The 24,075-nt window shown below is 39.4% G+C and overlaps 1 protein-coding gene across 8 annotated transcripts in view; it reads left to right on the top strand.

The window, feature by feature from the left end:
- MAP2K5 (mitogen-activated protein kinase kinase 5) overlaps window positions 1–24,075 on the top strand; it is a 141,399-nt gene that overhangs the window by 50,204 nt on the left and 67,120 nt on the right. For all 8 annotated transcript variants that reach the window (XM_074880149.1, XM_074880152.1, XM_074880148.1 and 5 more), the window contains exons 10-15: window positions 2,465–2,533; window positions 2,626–2,707; window positions 6,677–6,738; window positions 13,042–13,090; window positions 20,347–20,420; window positions 21,350–21,400. In XM_074880149.1, coding sequence (XP_074736250.1) covers window positions 2,465–2,533; window positions 2,626–2,707; window positions 6,677–6,738; window positions 13,042–13,090; window positions 20,347–20,420; window positions 21,350–21,400 — 387 coding nt within the window. The remainder of the gene's footprint in view (window positions 1–2,464; window positions 2,534–2,625; window positions 2,708–6,676; window positions 6,739–13,041; window positions 13,091–20,346; window positions 20,421–21,349; window positions 21,401–24,075) is intronic.

The raw sequence follows: 24,075 nt of genomic DNA, 5'->3' as shown, positions 1-24,075 counted from the left end.
AAACGGGGCATGTTATTTTGTGCTGAATGAATTGGGTTTCACTTTTCTGCTCTCAATAATTCTGGTAAAATAACGGTGATTTTTGCTATAAAGTTCTTTCCGAAGGTGCTGTTTTGGAAAAGTTTACTGTCTAATATTACATCTCATTTGCTTACCCATGTTACAGTTGTGGAAGTCGCAGCCAAATCCTTATTCACAGCTTCTTCCTTGGTAGCAATGGGTTTGAGGAGGTTTTTTGGTTTTGTTTTGGTTTTTTTTTGCTTTAACACCATTCCAGCCCATGCTTAATTCTGTCAGCTCTCCTACTTTTAAAAGTTTTTCCATCCATCCAAACTTATTCCCAAGCCTATTAAGAAAATTTTTATACAGAAGGAGTATGACCATGGAGATCACAAATTATGATTAAGGCAGTGCTATACAGATACTTTTTTCTTCTTTCTGTCCCATGTTTCAGTGCTGTAAATAAAGTTCCTCCAGGCTCGATATCAGATGCCTCTCCTGTGTTGTAAGTCATGCAAGTCACGCCTGTTTAGGTGGAAAAAAAACATTTCTGTACAATAGTTAAGCAGAGGAAGTGGGACTGTGGTCTCTCCTAATTTATTTCACGGCGATGTACGCTTACCGTACTGTCGCAGTACGTTTGTGTACGTGCCCTGCCCTATAGTATCCCGAACACTTGTAGCTCTGCTTTTCCAGGTTATCCTCACTATTAGAATGCAGGGTCTGTATGTAATTATAGTTAATGCAAATCAGCCAGAGACCTTTCTTCATGCCAGGTCTTGGTTGATTGGGTGTCAGCAATGTATTTGACGCTGATCACGCTAACTAGTCATTGTTCAGGTCGGTGAAACCTTCACAGTGAATGAGTTGGGGAAATTTCTCATTGTGAGTAGAATTTAGTGAGATAAGATTTTAATTTTATACTGTTGACAAGATTAAATTCTGTTAATATTCAATGGGTAAAACTGATGGTATTCCAGCAAATTATTTTAAGTTTTTCACACTGGAAAAATGTAAGTGAATATTGTTGGCAAATGATTATTGATCTAGACAAGTGTGTTAAACGTTTCTTGGCAACCCTGTATTACACTTACAATTTAGTTTAGTGACAGCTTTTATAAATAACCCTAAAGCAAACTCTTGATAGAAACAGATTATCGTTTTTTCTTTTAGACAGATTTTGATACTGTAAAATGCGTGTATTTGGAAGTGGTCTCTCTGTATTTTGTTTCATCAGCAGTGTATGCAGCCCATAATATCTATTCTGCTAATTCCGCAAATTGACTTTGTTTTGTTTCCTTTTAGCTTAAAGTATTAAACTGTGAAATATTGTATGGCAGCAGACCAAGCCTGGCTAAATGTATTTGGAGTCCATCTTGGTTTATGTAGTAGTACTTAATAATTGAGTGTGCAGGTCTTCAAATAATGATGGCAAAGATTGTTTGTTAAAGTTGACTTTCAGTGCTGGTTCTGTTGGAACCAGCATCCTTATTAAGAGAGGGTCTGTCTTCAAAATCCTGGAAACTTACAACTCCAGACAGTGCACCCCACCTTCACTGCAGCACTTGGTACTTCAGTCCTGTTTAGCAGCCTGGCTCAAAAGGATGAAAACCGAGGGCATGGATGAAGGAAGCAGCAGATAAGCGTGACAGTGAGTGGCTGCTTTGAGCTGTTGAGCGCTCAAAGTCAGGTCATTTGTAGTTGTTTTGAGGAATGCTTTGGTGATGCTTACCTAAACATCTGTACCATCTGCTGTCATCTGCGTCTTTTTCCTGTATACTTAAGTTTTCCATGTTTTGTACGATGTTAGGAATTTATATAAAAAAGGGGGTAAATATTAAAGAAACTGAGACTGTAAGAGTGGTGGTAAGAGACCCTCCTTTAGGGCACCACCGAGTCAGAGATACTTTCAATACCGCAGCACTTATTTAGCCCTTAGAGTTAACGTCAGCACATTTGGCGAGGCCAGCTGGGGTCACAGCCTTCCAGGCTTTCTCACAAGACGTCTTTGCAGCGAGAGGAATCGGTGCTGGGCAGGTGAGGAGGAGCTGTACGGAGCAGGAGCTGGGAGGTGATCGCGCTTTGGGTGATTAAGCAGCAACTCTGAATTCACCAACCTGCGGATCTACCACATCTGCTCTTTACGTCACATGTGGGGCTTGCATTCAAGTTCTAACTCGTCTCTTGGTCAAATGGTTAAACCACAAACCTTAACGATATTTCATGGATAAAATTGGCTGTATAACTTAGTTTGCTTGTAACTGAATTTTAAAAGTAAATAAGCTTTTCCTTTCTTTTCCATTTCCTTCCTTTGCTCATCCGTCTCTTAAAATACTCTTTACACCTATTCCTCTCTTTCCTTTTCTCACATAAGAATAACTAATACATGGATCTTCAATTTTTAATTTTGAATCATTCACTTTTTATGTCACCTCTGATCATATGTCCATTTTTTGTATTTTAGGTCATACCCTTAGACATAACACTGGAACTCCAAAAACAGATAATGTCGGAGTTAGAAATTCTTTATAAGGTATATAGAAATTCTCATTTTCATTATTCTTGCATATAATCTTCTTGGAGCAAATTTTAAAACAGGCTTCTTTTTTTCCTTTCTTTTTCCAGTGTGACTCATCATATATCATAGGATTTTATGGTGCTTTTTTTGTAGAAAACAGAATTTCATTGTGTACAGAGTTCATGGATGGTGAGTTGTGTATCTAGTGTGCTTTTGATTGCTAAGTATGTAAAGGGGAAAATCATATAAAGATGGGCTTTTCCAGAATAGAGCAAAATGCAGTAGTATGACTTGGAAATGTAAAGTATTAATAACTTTGCAGGTCGTTTATTAAAAAAACAGGTTAGTATTGGGATTGTGTTATATTCTCTGTGGTATGCTGTATTTTCCCAAGTGTAACTTCACTTACTTTTATTGAAAATGTAAATAGAACAGAAATAAATGCTAGCTTAATTTGTGGTTTGATATTTGAGTCTTCCATACAATCTGTCCTCGCTGACAAAACAGCTGTTCCTCACTTTTACTGTTTTGATAGCCAAAACAGATTTTCTTTTAAAGAAATCTATTAACCCAATGTCCTATGTGTTTTCAGTGGAAATCGTCTCTTAATTGCAAGACAAGGAATTATTTTCTAACACAGCTGTTTAGCAATGCTGTGCTGAGTTTCTTTTTGAGTGTACTCTTGTTTCTCCCAATGTGAATCTTCAGACCAACTGCATCCCCTTCCCCACAAGCTGATGCTACTGTCATTAAGGAGATGTATTAGTACTTTGCTTTGAAAACTTGTGCTGTGTGGCATTCTTGGAGAAACGGCAGGAAAATATACTGATTACAGCAATTTATAATCATTGCTGCCCTCTGTGTATCAATTCTGAGAGCGTGTCTCATGACAGATGCAGTCCCCTTGTGTCTTGTGTGCAAGAACCCTCTTCGCAGCATTCAGCTTTAACATCACGTTGTTGTTACAAGCAGTAGTCTATTACTCTCTCCAGGATTTTCTTATGAGCCAGCATTTTATGCCCTATCCAGGTTTTTCACAAAGGTTCAGTTAAGCTGGATATAAAGAAGTAAGGATCTCGCAAATAATTTACTGTGGAGGGAAGGCTTTCTGGCAGGAAAAAATTCCAAAGCCAAATGTGTACCATTAAGCACTGTTGAGTAGCTTCTTTCTTTCTGATAGGGACCACAGATAAAGCCCTTTAGGGTTTTATGGTGCATTTTGTTTTCTCCTTGTTAAAATGGTCTGTTATTACTGTTATTTTTCTCTTTTTACACTTACTACCTCTGTCCCTGTGATCACTGTGCCTGTTTCCAAATACGAGTGTTCTCTCCAATTTTCCATATTTGATGAAAAAGCATTACATTTATTCAGCAAAGCCCACAAGTTAAATTCTTGGCTGTTCTCGTGCTGTGTGTCTGTTAGCCATTTCTCTGTTCTGTCCTTGCAGTTGCACTCAGACTTGCAAGCCTGTGTTAAGCAGTAGTCACATGCAGTAAGGAAGCATCTGCTCATGCCAAAACATGCATCTGCCTAGAGTATGTGTGCTCCTCCTAATTCAGAGATTTTTAAAAATGACAGACACTAATGCTTGCAGTTCTGAATTCTGGTTTGAAAATATTTATGCCTTTAGGGTATGCATCCCTCATGATGTGGCACAACGATGGTGTTTACTGACCATGCACAAATTACATGGAATTATACTGGAGATGACCTCTGGTCTGCCTCATGTTGTGCACTCCTTCTGGCAGAAAGCAACAGCAATCATTTAAAGGAAGAACAAAATGCAAATAAAGGGACCTTGCCATTTTTTCCCACACCTTTAGTTTTGATGCATAAGAATGCATGTGAAGATAAGAAAAAATACTTTCTCATCCTGCTGATGAACAGCTTTAACCTTGACAAATTTTTAGCCCTTTTGACTGTCTTAGGCCAGTTTATAATATTTCCTGAATCTATATCCCATGACTCTGTTTGCCCAGTTGTATCCTGTACCGCATTACAAGACATAGGTATTTCCTTTATGAATTACCTAGATACGGGTGGATGTGTGTCTTTTTGGGTTACTCATGATGTAGGGTTACGCATAGGGAAGAGGTGCACATGTAGTACTGTATTGGTTCTCTCCTGCCACCTGCAAGCAGGAAAAAGCCAAGAAACTCCCAAGTCTACAAGTATCAAAACGCTGAGCTTGAACTGACCTGGATCACCCTCCCACCTGCCAGTTGATCTTAAAGATCAACAGAGATGTGAAATGAGGCTTTCTAATCTTTGCCCTTTTATATTTATAGTAAAGATGGTGTTCTTGTAAATAAAGATGGTGCAATGTACTATTGCCTTTTACTTATGTTGCTGCCTCTTTTCCTTTAAACTGCTGAACACCCACTAAATTTCCCTTAAAAGCACTGAGAGGTGCAGGTTATCAGACTGTACCTAGATGTCTACATGTGGATTTTGGAGCTAACATTATATATCTGGATTTGGAAATGTCCACTACAGAATTTTTTCTCCATAGAAAAATGGTGGATTTCCCTAATTGTTTGCAGAAATATACTTTCTTTCATTTTTCAAACAGCACTACCTTTAGTGACATCTGTAATAGCAAGACTTAGCAGTTTGGTGTATGAAAATGTCTTCTTTCATCCAAAATTTAAGGAAAAGTTATAAGCATTAACAGGAACCACCTGCTGTATGATTGCCTTCTGTTTGGCTTTTGTAATGAGCAGAAGGTATCTGTGATGCTACATCCTCTTATTTCTATTAAATAATACTTACATTTACTTTTAAAACTGAGGTTCATTATAATCCACAGGTAAAGTGGACAATATAGGTTGAAAGATTAAACTTAATGAACGAACAGTAGTATCAATGACCTGGAATCAGAGCAACATTTATGAAGACAAACATACTGTTGCAGAGGCAACGAGGAAAATGAGGGGGAAAAAGCCAACAACCACCACCACAAAACCCCAATCATTAGAATAAGAAGTATAAATAAGTATAAGAAGTATAAATAAGAACTGTTGTATAATTAAGACTGAAGACTGGAATAAAGGCCTTGTGACTTCTTTGGATTGCAGCATTTCAGAATGAATGGCTTTTACTTTTAAAAACTGAACCATAAGCAAAGTACAAGGCATAGTTTTCTTAATTGCTGAGTATTGGCCTAACTCTTTTCCCGGTGGTGTCATGAGTAAAATCCATATGCTACACTGAGAGTAGAGTTAGATCAGTGCTGAGCACTTCTGAGAACCTCAAGCCTGGAATAAGACAACGTGTTCTTGCAAGCTAAGTGTAATATACTCTGCCTGTAATTTGCTTGTCCTTTTTTTTTTTTTTTTGCCATTCTACTTGGATATTTTTAATTCTCAATTTTCAATTTACTTTCTTGCCCAAGAATTTGTATTTCACCCCAGGGACATTTTGAACATTGGGTTGATCATGAATCTCCTTTGTGGAAGATAAGGGAAACAGTTCTTCCCAGTGCCTTGGGGATTAGGGGGATTTTGGTTTCTCTCTTTCCCCATGAATGTACGATGCTGGCTGGACAGAGTTATGCCAGACAGTAAGTTTTGTCCGTTACTGGAGTTCACTGGCAAAACTCATCTGCTTGCCCAGGAGCTCCTTGTCTTTCATTTTCAGACATGAGTGTGGACACAGACTGCAATGCTCAACCAAACTTTCCCTGGTTTGATCATCAGGAGGAAACAGCTTTAAGCATTTATCCCAGCACCGTATCAGATACCACGTAATGTTAGCACCAGGTTTGGGGATGAGGGGTAGGATGCTTTGGGCTTTGAAGTCAACTGGTGCTTTTTGGGATGACTTTCTTACTCCTGAGAAGTTACACCAAGCCTGGTGGTTTTGAGATCTCCAATTTCAATATTCTGTCCTGTGACTGGAAGGCTTTCTAAAAGGAGTTTTAGTATTAAAGCTGCAAGCAAAAATAAGTAACATGGGTGAAGAGAGACCTGAGTACTGCTTCATGTGTTTATTCAGAGTTTGGTAGATTTTTAGGGTCAGTTATTTCTGACACAGTTATTGTTATATCATTGATGGTGTTTTTATTAATAACCAAGGCCTAGAAAACCCTTGTGACTTCAAATCTGGGGCAGTATTTCATTTTGTATTACCTAAGCACGTTTTGTTTGTCCCTGCAGGGGGTTCTTTGGATGTTTATAGAAAAATTCCAGAACATGTACTTGGAAGAATAGCAGTAGCTGTAAGTACTTTTTTCTTTTTGTCTTTCAATTTTTGGCTGTGCATGTAACACATCTCTGATTTGAGTGTGCACATGGCCCTTTGGGACACTGAGTCATCTCCAGGATCCGTGCCCTCATTGTGTCTGTGTATCCCCTATCTGGTGCTCTTCCTAACCATCCAGTGTGCCCAAGGACACCAGGGTTAAGGAAACCTTCCTTTTGAATGACCAACACATGAGTTGCTGGAGGCTCAAGAAATGTAAAGGGATGTAATAAATTGAATCAGATAAGAAAAAAAAAAGATGAATTTGCTGGAGAACTGTGTGATCATGTTTCTTTATCAACCCTTGTTGGATGGAGCAGTCCTTTTAATCACCTTTATTTAGCCTTTAAGTCCTTCCGTGCTATATGATTCCCTTAAAAAGTGATTCAGAAGCCCTGTCCTAGTCCTTATGGTGATCCCTCATCTTCTGCTTCTGCTGATTCTCCTGTGTAACTTCCATTCTAACTACCCTCATTCTGTACCAAGTAACTCAACTAGATTTGCTTCCCAGGTTGAAAAATTGTCCGTTCCTGTTATCAAAATGCAATGGCAGAAGGCAGAACACATTTTCTGTCTTCCCCTGTGGCAGATGTACTCCTTAAGGCAGATCAGGAGGAGGCTGAAGTTTTTATTTGGCCCAAGCCAGGCCTGACAAAGGCTGCCTGGGGACAGGCTGCTCGCTCACTCCTGTGCTGGGACCCTTCACGCGTGAGCAGTCACGGTTGAAGAGCTAATAGTCGTTTTAGGGGTGATGAGCAGGGAGACGCTCTGTGATCTGGGAAGAACTATCGGTCCCCAATGTCTGCTCAGTTTGGTGGCAGGGTGTTGACAGTGGGATCCTTAGAGCACCTGGTAGCCCATCATTGTGTCTCTGCAGCATTCAGTGACTGCGTTGCTAGAAATTCACTAGCCATGATTGAAAACTCAAATTACAGAACAAAAAAAAGGGGGGGAAGAAAAAGAAAATCCCGTATTTTGCCACAGCTGAACACAGGGTAAATGACCAGCGTCTTAGTGGATCTCACAAGGGAGAGAGATACTGCTAAACAATTGCTAAATAGAAGGAATACTTTGATAACTTAAGCAGTTTAAAGCATAACAAAGTTATTCTATCATGTGCCATTTAATTAAGTGCTGGGTTTTCACATTCATTATACATCAAGCTGACAATTTAAATCCTTTAATCCAACACAGGCAGCTATTTAGTCTCTGTTCATTGTAATTCACAGCTCTACTTTCTCTTAATTTGTGTGGCCTGCCCAGGGTGATGAACATCCTTCTCTGATGCTGTTTCCTCTAAGTAGCTTCAAATCTGCTCATTATATAGCCTAGCAGTTTCTTCTGGAATTTGAATGCTTTTCACCTTTAGTTCAGAGTAAAAACGTTTCATCTCTTCTTCCCTATGGAGCAATGAATGATAAGTTGCTCACAGTGTCCTCATATTCCTGACGCTAAGTAGCATGTGTATAGTGTAGTGATACTGAGATGGGCCTTCAAGCATTTCTTCAGATGCTTATTCCTTCTCCTTTTCCTTATCTCACTTCATGTTGTGTACTTCATGCATCCACACTAACTTATCTTATAATTTCTTTACTTGCTTTTGTCTCTCCTCTCCCCCATCCTCCCCAGCCCACCTGGCTTGCTATTCTGCAGATGTTCTCTTCCAATTTTTCACTTATCCATAGCGGTGGTGCTTCAGCCCCGTCTTTTATGTCTTGATATATATATTTTTTGTTCACCTGCAGGGTCATCTCTTTACAAATCTGTTAGTTAGTGAGCATGACTCCCTGACATGGACAGTGAGCTGATACTTAACTTTTTCTAGTTATTTTATTTGCTGCTTTAGCAACCTGTACTGTGCCCACTGCAGTGCAGGGGGTCAGTAAAGAGGTGAACAAAGGAGCGGGTGCCTTCAGAGAAGGAGCTCACCCCTTTCTCCTGCTTCTTCATAACAGAAGGTGTGCGCTGAGGCTGAACCAGCACTGGCAGCTTCCTGATTTTTTGCTCAGTTGGCATGGTAGACTTGTTGGAAGGAGGCAGTGAAAGCCTTTGTTTTCTCTACAATTTATCAGTGGCAGCAGGAATGGCTCCTTTAAGTCTTCACAAACGCCTACCCTGCATCTTGGTGTCTGACATTTCAGTAGAGCCCAGCAGCCCATTTTGTGGGTTGGGGCACCTTTTTGCCCAGTGCTGTACATAGGCACCATAATCCCCACCCTGAACAGCTTGGGAAGACTACCCAAAGCCTGGAAGATTTCTGTTCGTGTACTGATGAGGAGGAGAATGTCAAACAAAACCTGAAGCTCGCATGGATGGATTTTGTAGACAAAATCTGGAGCTTCTTTTTTTTCCAGTCTGTGTTTTCTTTCTACCTTCCTTGCACCATGTACACAGAGTCATTTGTCTTTTATTCTCCCGAGACATGTACAATGCATTAGTCTATTGAAGCTGCTTAATAATATGTGTGACCTGCACATCTGTTAATTAGAATACCCCTTTGTTACATTTGTAGAAGTTTTTAAGTGAAACCGTTTCCAGAGGAAAATGATGCAGGCACGTATAGATATTTAGCAGCATCCCAGCATTCTTCTCGCTCTGACTCGATCGTTTTCTTGCTTCCTTTTTTGTTATACAAATTTAATCATTGTGAAAAGCTGTGGCCTGACAACCCTTAAAAACAATTGTCCTGCTCACAGCAACGAGCACGAAAGGCGCAGGAGATTCCAGCTGGTCCAGGACAAGGTCTGTGTCTGCTCCGTACGACATGGCAAAGGGAGCACATTGCCCTTGCGCTCCACTTGCTCAGTTAAACACAGAATTGTACTCAAGGTCATTTCGTTGCACTCTTTGATCTCCGCAGGTGGGACTGAACTACCTGAGGGACATCCCTTTCTTGACAGCCCTGACTTTCTGGAGCCAAAAGGATAGGACTGTGTTGTTACTCATTTCCTCGAAATACCACTGTAAATCCTTACAGGCACCTGCAATGCACTGCGTGATGGGCAGGAGTGGTACTTGCTTTCTCGTACATTCCCCTCCCAGTCAGATTTTCTAATGATTTGGCAGGAACCAGAGGAGAGTTTTGTCTGCTGAGACAATCAAACATTTTCTGATGCTAGCAACTGCTACCGTATTTTTTCTGATGTGAACCCTTACCTGCTGAGAAGTAGACTGCATATCAGAGCCACGTAGCACGTATGTAGTCTATACACCGTAGCTGTCTTTTGCATTCTTGTTACCCGTTTCCCAGTGAAGAAGCAATCACCATTAATTGTGATGGACAATCAGCTTTCAAGCTGAAATAGCAGGAGTGTACTGCCGAGTGTGATACTCCTGTCTCTTGATTATTTTTTTGAGGAGTAAAGAGTGGAGGTGAAGTTTGAGGCTGAAAGACAGAATGCTGAAAATCAAGACAGTGAAAAGGAATCTCTAAAGGAGGAAAGCATTTGCCAGGCCTTGGGGAGAAGCACTGCCTTTCCAGGGGCAGGAAAAGTGGTGAGAGAGAGGTAGAGTCTGCTGAGGCTTGGGTCCCCAAGAAGCTGGAGGGATCTCTGACTTCATAAAATTCATCCTGGTTGCCTATATGAGACAGTGTCAATGAGAAGGGGGAATCTCTGATCTTCCTTGTGTTCTTTCTTTGTGTGAAGGACTGGTGTGTTTTTCCAAAGAAAAAGTGTATCTTGGGAACCCCAAAGTGATGCTGTGGTCACTCCTGTTTTCATACTGATGTGTACTTACTTGGTTCTGCCAGTGTAAAATCTGTTCTACCTTTGCTTGCCACTTCACACATTTATTTTCACTTCAATTTCTGAAGCAGTGACATTGTGCACTGTATTTTGAGTGCTAATGTTGATTGAAGTTCTCCCTGAAAGGATGTGCACTTGAACTGTCAAGAGAGTGAGTGATTGACAGCAGGTAGAAGTACTTTTTGTGTCAAGGCTTTTTCAAGTCATTGTTGTAAAACCTACTTTACTGAATACCAATAATTCCTGCTAGATGTTCAATCAAAAGATACTCTCTTCCGCCACCGTTTTAGAATATTTAATACTTAAGAGTCCTTCCCAAATAGGCCGATGTAAGGTAAGTGAGTAACGGTACTTTACACCAGATTAGTCCGTTGGGGGGGGGTTCTGTGCATATATTTGCAGCCGAGGATAAAGGGAAAAACTCTTTGCATTCTTTTGTACACTGAGAGAATCTGAATGTGAGAGTTTGTTTAATACCTTGTCTCCTATAACTGCTTATTCAGCACATGCTCCATAATAAAGATGTTTAATAACTCACAGCTGTTGATGGTTTTGTTCTGTAGGAAATATTTCCTTTTTTCTATGAATACATGCTTTAAAACAGATTAAATAATTTTATAATGGTTTTAAAGATTTTAAATAGTCTAAATATATCTTTACTAATCAAATCAGCTTACTATTCTCAAAATCACTTTCACCATTGGAGTAAGCCTGGAATGTTGCACCCTCTTTATTTATTTTTGCATCAATACTTTTTTTTTTTCCCTTCCTTATGTCAAAATGCTGTGTAAGTAGAATTCCCCTGGTCTGCCTTTTGAAAGGCTAACGTGAACAAGGCCACACCACTGGGCATGCAGAGTTTGACTAAGGCCTTTTGTTACAGGTAATTACCATCTGAGGCCATGAGATAGTTGGGTATGGAGTGCGAGTTTAACACTGAGGAATTGCCACCTAGAGCAATTTACTGAGGATCTGGAATCATTATTTGCTTTACAAAAGAGATTCGGATTCCACTGACATTGTTTTTGGTTACAGAATAAATTTTAAAAAGAGTTTCTAATCCAATAGGAAGGCTGATAATTACTATGCTATCTGCTTTCATACTGTATAATATTTTTAGCACTTCTGCTTGATCACTGTAACAGAAGTAATTTCATTTCAGTCTGCTTGGACAATGAAAAGAATGTAATTGTTTTGTCTGAAAAATTCATACAACTTTACGAACGTCGGAAATGCTTTATTGTTCTGGAGACGCACAAAGAGCGTGTCTCAGGAAAATGAATGAAATGTCATCTTGTAGATGGAAACTTTATAAAAAAGATTTGCTCTATTAAAAAAAGCTGGCTGAGACAGCAGGGATGGTTTGGGTAAAAAGTAAGCAGTAGTAGAAATATGTTTGTTGAACCTTGTTAGTTCTCTGGGCTTGTAAAAGTAGTAAATTTAGGGGGAAAATGACAATATTAAAAATGCAAGAAGTATTGAGGTTTAATTACTTTACAAAAACAACACCTGCAGAGAAGGATAGCTTGTAACACCCAACTGCTCTCTTAGGGAGGTTGCTGAATGGCTTGTTTAATTTGGGGCTATTATAATTATGTTGTATATAGAAAATAAATAGGTTGGCAGTTGGATCCAGTGATGATCTTGTACATATGGTTCTTTCAGAACCAACATGTTCTGTGTAAGAAGTGTCATGGGTTGTTGTTTTGGGAAATACACCTGCATTCGTACTACAAATGCATGTCCTACAAATTTTCATTAAAACATAACTCATAAAGAAGGCACTCCAGTGTAGTACTGAAGTTAACAGGTTTTTGAGTTTGGTTTTAATAGTTTAGGTAGTGGCAGGAGCAAATTCTGGAATAGCAGGCCAAAGTCTGCCCCAGTTCTTACCTTTTAGGGTTCTCAATTGTATTTTCTGGGGCTATGGGATACAGTAAGATTTGTGTTTGGTCCAGGATGAGTAATATGAAGAATAAGACAATTTATACAGTTTAAGAAGAAATGTTCAGTGTTTGCATTAAGTAAAAGCATGGGAAGTAAAGGAGGAAAAAATACAGACACACCAAAGCAAAAGAAAGGGAAAGGGAGGATGAAGTGTAAGAGGCTAGTAGAGATTTTGGTATTTTCTGGCCTTTAATTTCACTGGGTTGTGTTTGTTGCAAGGAGACAAATCATTACGCACTTTCTTTCATGATTTTTAACACCCCAGCAAAGGTAGATGAATTAAAAATACGCTGAAATGCCTAAAGGGATTCAGTATAAGCTCAACTAACTTCAATTTAGAGATCCTAGGAAGAAGCTTATTCGTGTATTCTTAAAGAACCTGTTGCCGTGTAGTCTGCAGCAGGTTTGCAGCAGTCTGGGTCCTTCAGTCCCTTGGAAGGGATGCTTGGTCTCCCCTTTTCGTGGTCCTTTTCGTGGTCCTGGCTCTGTTCTCCATTAGAGCTCATGCCTTTAACGACTCTTGAGATGTGCAGTGTTTCTTACCAGGAATCTTTAATATGTGATGTTGCTTTTTCTTTTAAATTCAGGTTGTGAAAGGCCTTACCTATTTATGGAGTCTAAAGATTTTACACAGAGGTGAGTAACAGATGTTTTCTGTTTTCCAATGAAATACCATATTATTTTATTTTAACAACACTTTCTGTGGAGACAGTAGACCATACTAACATCTGGTTTGATTCCAGTTGGAGTAATGCAGAATGAATCTTACTCATTAGCCTTGCAGATTTTCTGATAAAATATTTTTACTGCTGTTCTCTTTTAATGCCTTCCCTCCTACCCTACAAAGAAAAACACTAAAGAGAGAAATGAATTTTATAGAGTTTTAGATGCTTGGGGTTACAAACAGGTGCCCAATGGAAAAATCAGCAAGGAAAATCAGATGTTTGACTAGTATTGAAAATAGAAGATAGTTAATGAATTTTCTTGTGTACTTCAGAAATCTCACGTGATAGCCACAAACACTGCTAGAGTCTCAGATCTCTAAAATTGTGGCCCATTGTCCTCTAATATGGTTATGAATAATTAAAGAAACTTTAAACCTGCTTGGACATAAGCCATTTTTGGGTTTTGCTGTTTATTCTCCTTCCTGAAACTAATCTGTATTTTTTTTACACTTCTCATTTATTTCTTGTTTTTTAACGTTGTTACATTTTGTTAAAAATTTATCTATTGTGGTAAGTTAATTCAGATATACTAGAACTTTCAGAAACAATGTCAGTTCTGGAAACAGTAGAAAATGCGGTTTAAAGAACAAAGAAGTCTTTCCCCCTACACCACCACCCCAAAAAAAAAAAAAAAAAAAAAAAAAAAAGAGAAACTCATTACATTTATAATGTTTCTAAAGTGTCTGAAAGTAACTGCTGTGGTTCCTAATGTTGCTAACAATACTGTTTAATTTAACCCATCTGCTCACTCAGCCCGTGTGCACAGTTGGAGCATGCAGTAACCGACATCATTTGTGATTGAAAGAGAGTGTAAAGTAGACAGAGACACAGAAAATTTTAAGTTGCAAACCAAATAGGTAAGACCATTTCTTCTGGGGTGGCTGAGAGTAGGTGTGAGGCTCTGGCAAGGTGGGGAGCAGCGTCCTGGAGTGATCAGTGTGAGGGGTCGGGCGCCTCCGGAGAGTCATCCAGAAATTTGTGCACTGAGTGGGGAGAACAAGCTAATAGGAAACACTAATTACCAGCATGTATTGAGGTCCTGCACCTCCTTGGAGCCGAGGCCCTGACTGTCCTTGGACTTCTGTGGAGAGGAGGAGGAGGAGATTGATCCTGCCTTTGTATAACAGCGCAGCGAGCAGCTGTGCAACAGGACGTCGGCTTCGATTCCTCCTCAGTCTCGTGGCATCTCCCTCCTGGGAGATCGCTCTGCCATGGGATCACAGGCTCTCTCCTGGGTGGGAGAAAGAGGGCTGTGGCCAGAAGAGTGAGTAGAGATCAAGTAAGGACCTGGCTTTGTTACCCCTGATAAGAGAGTGAGTGAAATGCTAAGGCTGCTGGTGTATTTGACCCTCGACTGTCACTGGAGTAAAAGAACAGAAATAACCCACAGTCCATGACCAACTTGACACAGACATGGGTTACCAAGGAGGCTTCATTTTGGATGATGGTTTAAACATTTCACCTACTAGCCTGAATGTTGCCAGATGCAGAGACTTATCAGCTCCATCCACTTGCAGCAAGAGGATGAACAGTCTAGATGCCAGAGCTGCCCCAGCAATTGTCAGAATAAATAGAAAAGGGAGCTGGAACATCCGTGGCTGGGTATCACTCAGAATAGGCTACATGGTCTTTGCCGTGGTTTTATAACACCCAAAAAGAAAAAATCAGATTTGAAATTATTATTCATTTTTAATTTTTTCGTTAAAGATCCTGGCCACCTACTGCATATGATTTGGAGAGAGCGTTGTGGCCAGGCATAAATACTATAACTGTAACGTTTTATTCTGGTGCTGCTGTGAATTTAGAACCTGGGTCTGATTTTTGCGTTGCCAGTAAAACACAATCTCCCCTTCTGCATGGTTTCATTGCCTTGATTGAAGAGCAGCTCTGAGTTTTTGATGAATTATGTATGGTCCTTGCTATGGTCTAAAGAAAAGCGCAGAAACTGATTTTTCATCACACTTCAGATTTTCCTGGCCTTGGTCTGTTGCTGGATTGACCAAGGTGAGAAACAGCACTGCAAAATGCTCCATGGAGGGGATAAGTAGCATTCCAGCACCCAGCAGGTTTTCCTCAACGGTTGGTTTTCAGTGTTACTGTGTACCCATTTTTAAGATACAGAACACGTGTGTACTTAAAAATGGGTACAGAGTAATACCATGCAAGGAAGATGCCTATTTCTCAAAGTAATCTCCTTCAGCTGTCTCCTGGTTTTAAATGCATCAGAGGTAAACAAAAGAAAGTTTAACCCTGACTTCCTTGCTGTCACATGTAAAGCAGACCAAGGAGGAAGCTTGCATAGGCTAAGAAGTCAAGAATTTTCACCGTGGTGATAACGAAGGTGGAGAAGCAATCATCATGAAGAAGCTGTGTAAGGCAGTGCAGCAAATGACAATTTGTGACTAGAGCATGGATTAAAGCAAAGGAAACAAACAATGAGCAAGTCTTTTATTCCAGATCAGACATTTCAGCAAATATTACAGCTTAACTTCAAAACAAACCTTGCAACTAATGAGGTGATAGCCGTGCATATTAATAAACCCAAAGCTGTAGTCATAGTCATCACACCCACATCAAACATAAACATAAGATTAACACCTACACCACTTCTTTGGAAGATGTGAGAATGTCCCAATGATAAGTGTGCTCTTTTCCCCAGAGGATAAGAAGTAGAAATGGAAGGGTAATGAGAAATTAACTTAGATTTAAAAAAGAATTAGCAATTAAACAAGTCTAATCATGTACAAAGTCAAAGTTTGTATAAAGACAAACCAAAATCTGTTAAGTTCAAGAATAAGTATAGACCGTATGCATCTTATCTGGTATGTTTTTCTCCGTTCACACCTCCTTATTAAAAGAAATGTATGAAATAAATGTTACCCGCTTGTGTTTAATTGTACTGATCTGTATTTGTACGCGTGACTGTGTGTGTACCGGGGACTGGTATATATTGCACGGTTTGGGCACTTTGGTTTCTGACTAGGTTTTAAATTTGTGTCAGAGTTTTGGAAGTGTTTTCTGGTTTGTGATGTGCGAGGTTGGGCAGAGTTGCTGATCTGGAGATCTTCCTGGACTGCCTGTTTGGTTGCGTGGCGCTCTGTGGCAGAAAGGAGGTTTGTGCCTCACTCGGACCATCTCTTTTTTGCCCTGGGATATTCCTGTAGAAGGATATTCAGATCCTCTTTGTTTTGACATAAGCTGCTGGAGCAGAGGAGTGCTGGTTGGTAGGGACAGGCACTAGTGCAATACGGACGATGAGCGTTCCCATCTTCTCTGCAGTAATAGTTTGCTGAGGACTTCACCAAAGGTGTCTAGAGCAGCATACTTGACTTTTCCCCCTCCTCTTTTTAGCTTAGTGAGAAATAATCAATGTTAGTGCCACATATAATGAAACACAAAAATACTAGGGCACGTGCGTGTATACATATGCATACTTACGTGTATATATATGTATAGCTGAACACATACATGCACGTTCATGGACCACTTAGGCTTATTTAAAAAAAAATAATCCTGGCCTCTGCAAAAAGCATGCTGACGAGGTCATTATGGCAAGAATATATTTTCATTCTTCCAGCAGCTTCACTTTAACAATAATGTTCTGTGAGCTGTCTGCCGCTAAAATTGTGCTTTTGTATCTCATCTCCCTTGAACCTGGAGTGTTGCAGTTTTATATTTTTAAGTGACAGAAAAAGTCAAGAGACAGCTTTTAAAAATCTGGGGTTTTTTTTCCCCACAATCATTAATCTGTTTGCTTTTCAATAAAACCAGATGACTGAATTGTTTGGTGTTCAAAAAGCTGAACCTCTGACAGTTCTGTTTACTGGTAAGTAAGAGCTTGGAGGTCCCATTTATTTGCAGAGAGGTGAAACGACTTGGGCAGATATATCATAAAACGGACTTGTTCATCCTCTATAATGATGCTTCATAGAAATCATTTGTATTAAGCAAGCACTGGTAATGGGAGCATAATGACCCCTTTTGGCTCTTGTTTAAATTCTTTCACTTCTAAACAGTAATATTAATCACAAGCAGATGGTGCAGAACATTATTTATGCACATTTGTTTTCCAAAACCAAAAAATGTTTAACCCATTAACTGAAGTGGTTGATGAAACAAAAAGGCTAATTTACTGATTGGGTGATTTTTCTCCCCACTTTCAATATGAGATATCTTGTGAAGTGACATTTTCGTCTAGGGTTGTCACTTCCTTTTTTTCTTGAGGAAACCAATGCGACCATTGGAATTCATAGCAAATATTTGCTTAAATCCCTGATTTGCAGTGCTATTTAATTCTGCTGCCAGGACAGACAGTAGTTGTTCTTAGCAGTGCTTGTTTGTTTGCAGCTTGCTCAGTAGAGTCCCCAGCCTGAATAGACTTCCCTGATGGGCTGATTGCCAATTGCTTTTTTTTCTTTTAGGATTTTTTTTTTTTTTTAGTTCTGTTTGTGGAAGGATTTTGGGATCAAGCAATGCCTAATGAATGACAGATTTTTTTTTTTTTTAAGTTATACGGACTTACTGTCACATCCCACATGGTAGCAGGGAAGGGGAGATGGGATCTGCAGATCCCCAGTGACACAAGGTGGTGGCTGGATAGAGCCTTAGCTCTTCCTCGGTGGGAGCTCTTCCTGGTGGGATGGGACAAATGTGACATGGTTGTGTTAAGGGAACAAGGACCTGTGGGCTGTGTTTGGAGACCACCCTGCCTCTTCCTCTGAGCTCGTGACATGTACGTGGTTGAGTCCTTATAGAAAGAAAATCTGGCTACGTGCACATTGCCTCATCATGACTTTCCATGAGGTCGTAGTGCCTCTCGCTTAGAGCTTCCTTCTGCCCTCCCAGCCCCTTCACTCACAGTGAAAGGATTTTTGTTTTCTTAAAAAACAATGCTGTTGATCCGGTCCTGATCCTACAAACCTATTTCCAGCTGTACTGCACCAAAATGTTTCTCTTGTCCATTTGGTTATTAATTACTTTTGTTACGTCCTTTACAGTTAAAAGCAAAAACCTCTTCTTATACTGCAGTTTTCTTTTAAAGGTGTTAGTACTGTCAACTGCTGGATTCGTGGTGCAGAATGTCAGTCTATTCTGTGTGTGTAATTGCATCTGCTGTTTAGTTCATTACAATTCAGCTCGAGCCTAGTAACGAGGTAGCTCTATTGGCTGCCATATTTTTAGAAAGAAGGTTAAATGGGATTACTGTGCAACTTGCTGTTCTTCTCGGGATTCAGGACAGAGCCTGCTGATGTACTCGGCATGTCTTGATAGATTTAGCAGTCACTCAACACCAGAGAGGAGCGTGCCGCTTAGCGGGTTGCCATAAGCAAAGATCTGAGGCTCCCTGAAGTTTTAGTTAGAAAACAGATTCCTAAAATGTTGTTGGGAAGCATATGAGAAATTTTGTGGCTGCGTGGATTGCTCTGTAGCAGTGTTTTGTCTCATCACTCGAGGTGGGGGAATAGGTAAAAATCCATCCAAAATGCAGCTCATGGATTGAATTCCGAAAGATGAAATGGAGATTGGGATATGCAGACTGAGTCTGTTGATGCTGTAACATGATGGAGAGACTCGTGGCTGACTTTTTGTTTAGCTTTAGGGGGAAATTGCAAAACATACCAGCACTATTGATCCCTAACTTAAAATGTACAGATACACTTAAGCAATATAATGTAATATTGAATGCTCCCCTTTTTAAACTGGATTTTTAGCTCAGATATAGGAAGGCATTTAATCAGCTTGTTAATTGAGGTTATACATTTCTACATTACAGAGACAAATTAAGCAAGCTACTGTGGTACCAGAAAACATCTGCTAAACAAAGGCAAACTTAATGATAAACAAAATTAGGTTCTTTTCTAGTTGGGTTTCATCCATCTGCACCCAACTAGTGTTCACTTTTAAAGAAGGCAGAGATACAAGCTACTGCTTTTAATCCATTTTGACAGAAGAAAGCAGTGATTAGGCAAAGCCACTGTGCGCTAATCTTCCCAAGTTTAAGCCAGGCCATAATGCGTACATTATGCTTTCCGACTGGCATCCCTGGAACAGAAAAGATGCTCAATGTTTCCTGCACTACAGTCAGGCTGAATGTTCGGTAGTTTATTCACACATCGCTTTTACAGTATGCAGCAGAAGCGTACCAACTTCTTTTGACATCAGAGGGGATCAGCATTAAGAACTTTGCACTGACAGTCTGGCTTTGCGATGTACATTGATATTTTATTTGCTGGAGCAGGATTAGTAATCATTTTAAGATATTGCTGGTAGTTAACCTCTGTAAAAGCTCTGAAACCATGAGATCAGAGCCGTTTTTATGCAGTAGAAGCCACGGAGGTGGAAGCCAGTAGCTTTGAATAATGGTGTGCGCAAGAGCAAAGCTGCTCCTGGGGCAGAAGGAGGCTTGAATGTGCTCATGCGTTTGTGTTTTGTCTGTGGTCCTATATGCAGGTGTTTGGATGGGACACTTTGTAATTTTTATAGAATATTCAATTCTGCTCTTGTCTCTACATGGAATTAAGTGAGGGCTGTTAGAGAAGAGGGAGGCAGCGTTAATTGCAGAGTTAGAGTACAAAGTCACAGGGCTGGGATGGGCCTTGAAAGGTCAGCCCAGCTATCCCTTGATACTAAAACAGGCTTCGCCATTTGCACCGTTGCTTTTGGCTTGTTCCTAAATTGTCCAGTGACAGTTTGTTTCCTCTCTGTCATCTCCACTTCATGCCGTAATCTGCAGATCTTTTTTTGCCGACCTGCTCCGGTCTACACTCCAGGCAGTTGTTTAATCCTATATTTATGCAGTTGATTAATCCCTGTCTAAATGTAGTACTTCTACTTGTCCCTATCGAATTTCATCTTGTTTTTTTCAGTCTGATTTTCCAGTTTCTCAAGATCACTTTGAATTCTAGGTCCTATCCTTCACTGCATTTGCTGTCCCTCCCAGATCGGTGTTACCTGCAGATTTAATAACACGGATTATTAGTATTTGAGAGGTACAGATATAATATCGTCTGTGCTACTGACTGTTACAAACCAGTGGTTGCATTTGAAATATATATCTTTGAAACATTTCCTATTAAAATCCATCGTGCCGATATTCATAACCAACTCTGTATATACGATGCTTATCTAGGATAATAGAGATTAAATCCCGTTTTGTTCCCTCAACAGATGTGAAGCCGTCTAATATGTTGGTGAACACGCGAGGCCAGGTGAAGCTGTGTGACTTTGGGGTTAGCACTCAGGTAATTCCCCCTTTAGATATCTGCCCGCTCTCTTTCTAATGTCAGAATCACCTGGCTGCCAGACAAACAGCCCCACTGCAAGCTCCCCTCTGCTGGGACAGCCCTATTCATTTTTAATCTCTGGGCGACTTTTCTTCATCTGAATATGATTGTTCATTGTTTAATGACAGTAAAAACTGCTGATATTGTAATTACTACTTACGAATAGCAAACTTCATTGATATGCAGCTTTGATATGAAAGCGTTTTGGCCAGACAAAAGGGAGGGCAGAACGAGAGACGTGTCTGGGGAGCCCAACTGGCCCACAATAAAAATTAATATTGGGAGCAACAATAGTGGTGGGCTTTTACAATGTGCAGCACAAATTTTAATTAATTTCCATTTTGGGCCTCCCTGGAGAACTTCTCTGATAGTGACCCATGAGCTTGCTGTGATGTTGATTTGAATTTCAGCACCTTTACTCTCAGCCAAACATGAGGACCAAAGAGAAGGTCAGCCTTGTATTATAAGTTGTCAGAGTCTGTTGTCCCTCCAGCGTATTTAGTGCTCATTGCATTCAAGTGATGAATGTGGCTTTATTCACATCTTGAGCCAGCTGACTGAAAAATGAGTGTGTTCAATCCTACTTCAAATTGACTTTTTATATCAGACTAGTTTGGGGTACTAAAGCGATAAGCATCCTGTTTAACAGAATTGTTTAAGGTTATCTGCCATAAACTGTAATGCAGTGCTTGTTTAAATTGGAACTCTCATTCCGAACAAAAGAGAGATTTAATCATTTTTAATGCCTTTGCAGATAAATTTGTTCCCTTTTACATAATTTTTAGTTGATTTATAGGAATGATGATTGTAGGTTAAATGAGGAATAATTGCCCATTTTATTTCCACATTATCTTTATATTGTTCTAACAGACTGTTTTGTCTGATAGCTGGTGAATTCTATAGCCAAGACGTATGTTGGAACAAATGCTTATATGGCGGTAAGTGGATTTATGCAGGAATAACATTTAAATAGAAGTATTTGTTCACAGTCTTGTTCTGTGTAAAGCCGGATACATTCTAAATCAATTCTCAAACTTCATCTCTCCCTATCCCTGGCATAAGCTATGTCTTAATTGTGCATGCCACAAAGCAACTCCTTTTACTGTCTCGCAGACCCACTCCCTTCCTATCCGTGCTCACCTACCAGCTCTGTCACAGCTGCACTTCTTGCAGATAGGGAAGAGTAATACTGGAAAAGTGTTTCTTTTATGTATTTTTAGTTGCCTTTAGTGCATTGTAACAACTGGGAACAAAGAAAAGAGCCAGTTCAATGTTAAAAAAAAACAGTTTGTCGCTGATAGCTCGTAGCTCTTAGCAGACCACTGACAGTCTGATACTGTCCACAGTTTGGGAACAGCTGCTCCAAGCCTGCAGTTTAGCAAAGCAGTTAAACCTGTGCAGGTGTCCCATGGCCTTCTTGATACCTCAACGTCCCATGTGAAGCTGCCGTGGAAATTTGAAGCTAAAACAGTTGGACTAAGAATTTCAGGGCATTAAATTACATGTTGTATAATTTTCATACCGTTCATATCAAGTCATCAGTATGTTTCACTTTTCTATATAAATTTTGGTCAGAATGCTTGTTATGATGAGACTACTTTTGTCCTGTTTCTGTACGTTGGAAGCATAAATTTCCATCATTTCTAGATCAAAGTGACACTTTGCTGAAGATGTATCATTTGGAGGAACACTGCTGCTGTTAGCTAGGATGTGAGGTTTGAGTTTAGTGGCTCTAGCTGACCAGACAGCTGGCGCGTGGTGTTTGTGTCATTGAGGTTAATGTGGTGACGAGAGCCAGTCTGAAAGTAAACTACAAAAGTTAGCGTGCATCTTCCATCAGATCAATTTGAATAATTTTAGTTCTCCATTTAACAGATGTGAAAACTTAAATGCTTCAGTTTAGAGTGGTATATTAACTGTTGTCTTTTATTTTTGGCCATTAAAATTCTTTTAACAAACTACTTATAATATTAATGAGGAAAAAATAAATGTTCAGCTTGTTCAAAAGAAAAAAAGTGCAAACAATACAAAGTGGTTGATACTTGTATTTTTCAAACCTCTCAAAAGAGGAGAGAGAAATCCATGACCTTTAATCGCTTTCAGGTATTTTTTCTTACTTTCTTGTAAGAAGAAAGCAGACCAGGGTGTCCATTTATTTGCTAAGTGCTTTTCTAGTCAAGGTGTACTCATTATGTGGCTTCTGAAACACTCATGTCACCATCCTAGAAATACTTGGGCTGTCCTGTGTCATCTGAATATTATGTGCAGAAAAAATCTTTTTTAAAAAAAAGAAAAGAGGAGAAAAAAATCTGGTCTAATGTATTATACTTTCGCTCGTAAGCTTACTGATTTCTATGCCTCCATTTTCTAAAAGAACTGGAATATAGCGATTCAAACAAATAAACAGCTTCAAATTAATCAACTTTTCCAACTCAGCTGTTACTGTTAGAGTGGTCTTAAGCAGGTCTGAGAATTAAATTGTATTATGCTTTTAGTGTACGAATCCAGATCACTGTTCTCTTTCCCAGGTGTACATTAAATAAATTACTTTTCTTTCTTATTGTTTATGGATGAATGTGATGCATTCATCTGTTAATTGAAAAAGAGAAGTTTAAGCTAAAACATATTTGATCAGATTTCTTGTGTTAAAATTTGTTTTGCTTGCTGAATGAGTCATTTGTCGTCATCAAATTTATAGTCTAGTCATCAAAAAATAATGAAGGTCATAAGCTTTGGTTTGTCTGCCTACTTGCCACACTGTGAGTAAATTTGAAACCATTAAAAAAATTGAGATTTCTGTTTAAAATCAACAACCAAAAAACCTTTTTGATTGAAAAATTAAAATTTCCAACAAAATTATGTTCTCTGTAAAATCATTTTATCACCACTTTATACAGAAAAAAATTTTGAATGAAAAAAGTAGCCAGTTGTAGAAATTTCTAAGAGAAAATATTTTTGGTCTGTGTATCTTTAGGATGATCTCCGTGTGGCACACTTTATGCATGTGTTATTCTTACTTTCACCATCTTTTCCATACTCATGTGACTAGACTTTCTGTTTAAATGTGCAAATGATTCACTTGCCACTATCTCCTGTGAATACATGATTTCTAAATGTAAGTTGCTGTTTAAAACTTGAGCTGTTATAACGGGAGAATAAACAATTTGCTATTACTCAGTGTGAATTATGCATCTGATTTGGTGGCTCGGGAAGGGCCAGGGTCTCATCTACACTGAAAAGATCCACGGGTTTTATCATCTTGCCACAAGTGCAGTGTCTGCCGGTGACAAAACATGCTTGGCTGGGATAGCAAATACCACCTTATGTTATAAAAGCAGGTGATTATGTCGGTGTATATTTTTGGCTACATATCTGCATCTTTATGAGGATCATTGTCAGTATAAGATGATGCTTAAAAATTGTATCCCTATATGATGCTGTTGCAAACATTTCTAAGATATGCTGACCTAGGCTAACTATACTTAATGAAGACTTGCCTTAATGAACTTCAAAAAGAAAAAAAAAAAAACCACAAATGAGATTTTTGGTTTGCTGTTCAGCAAAAAAAAATGAGGCTCAGTCAAAAAGATTTTGTTCCAGTTACATTCTGGGG

The sequence above is a fragment of the Strix uralensis genome, chromosome 11 (genome assembly GCF_047716275.1).
Source record: "Strix uralensis isolate ZFMK-TIS-50842 chromosome 11, bStrUra1, whole genome shotgun sequence".
NCBI lineage: Eukaryota > Metazoa > Chordata > Aves > Strigiformes > Strigidae > Strix > Strix uralensis.
This window is presented reverse-complemented; position numbering and strand designations above follow the sequence as displayed.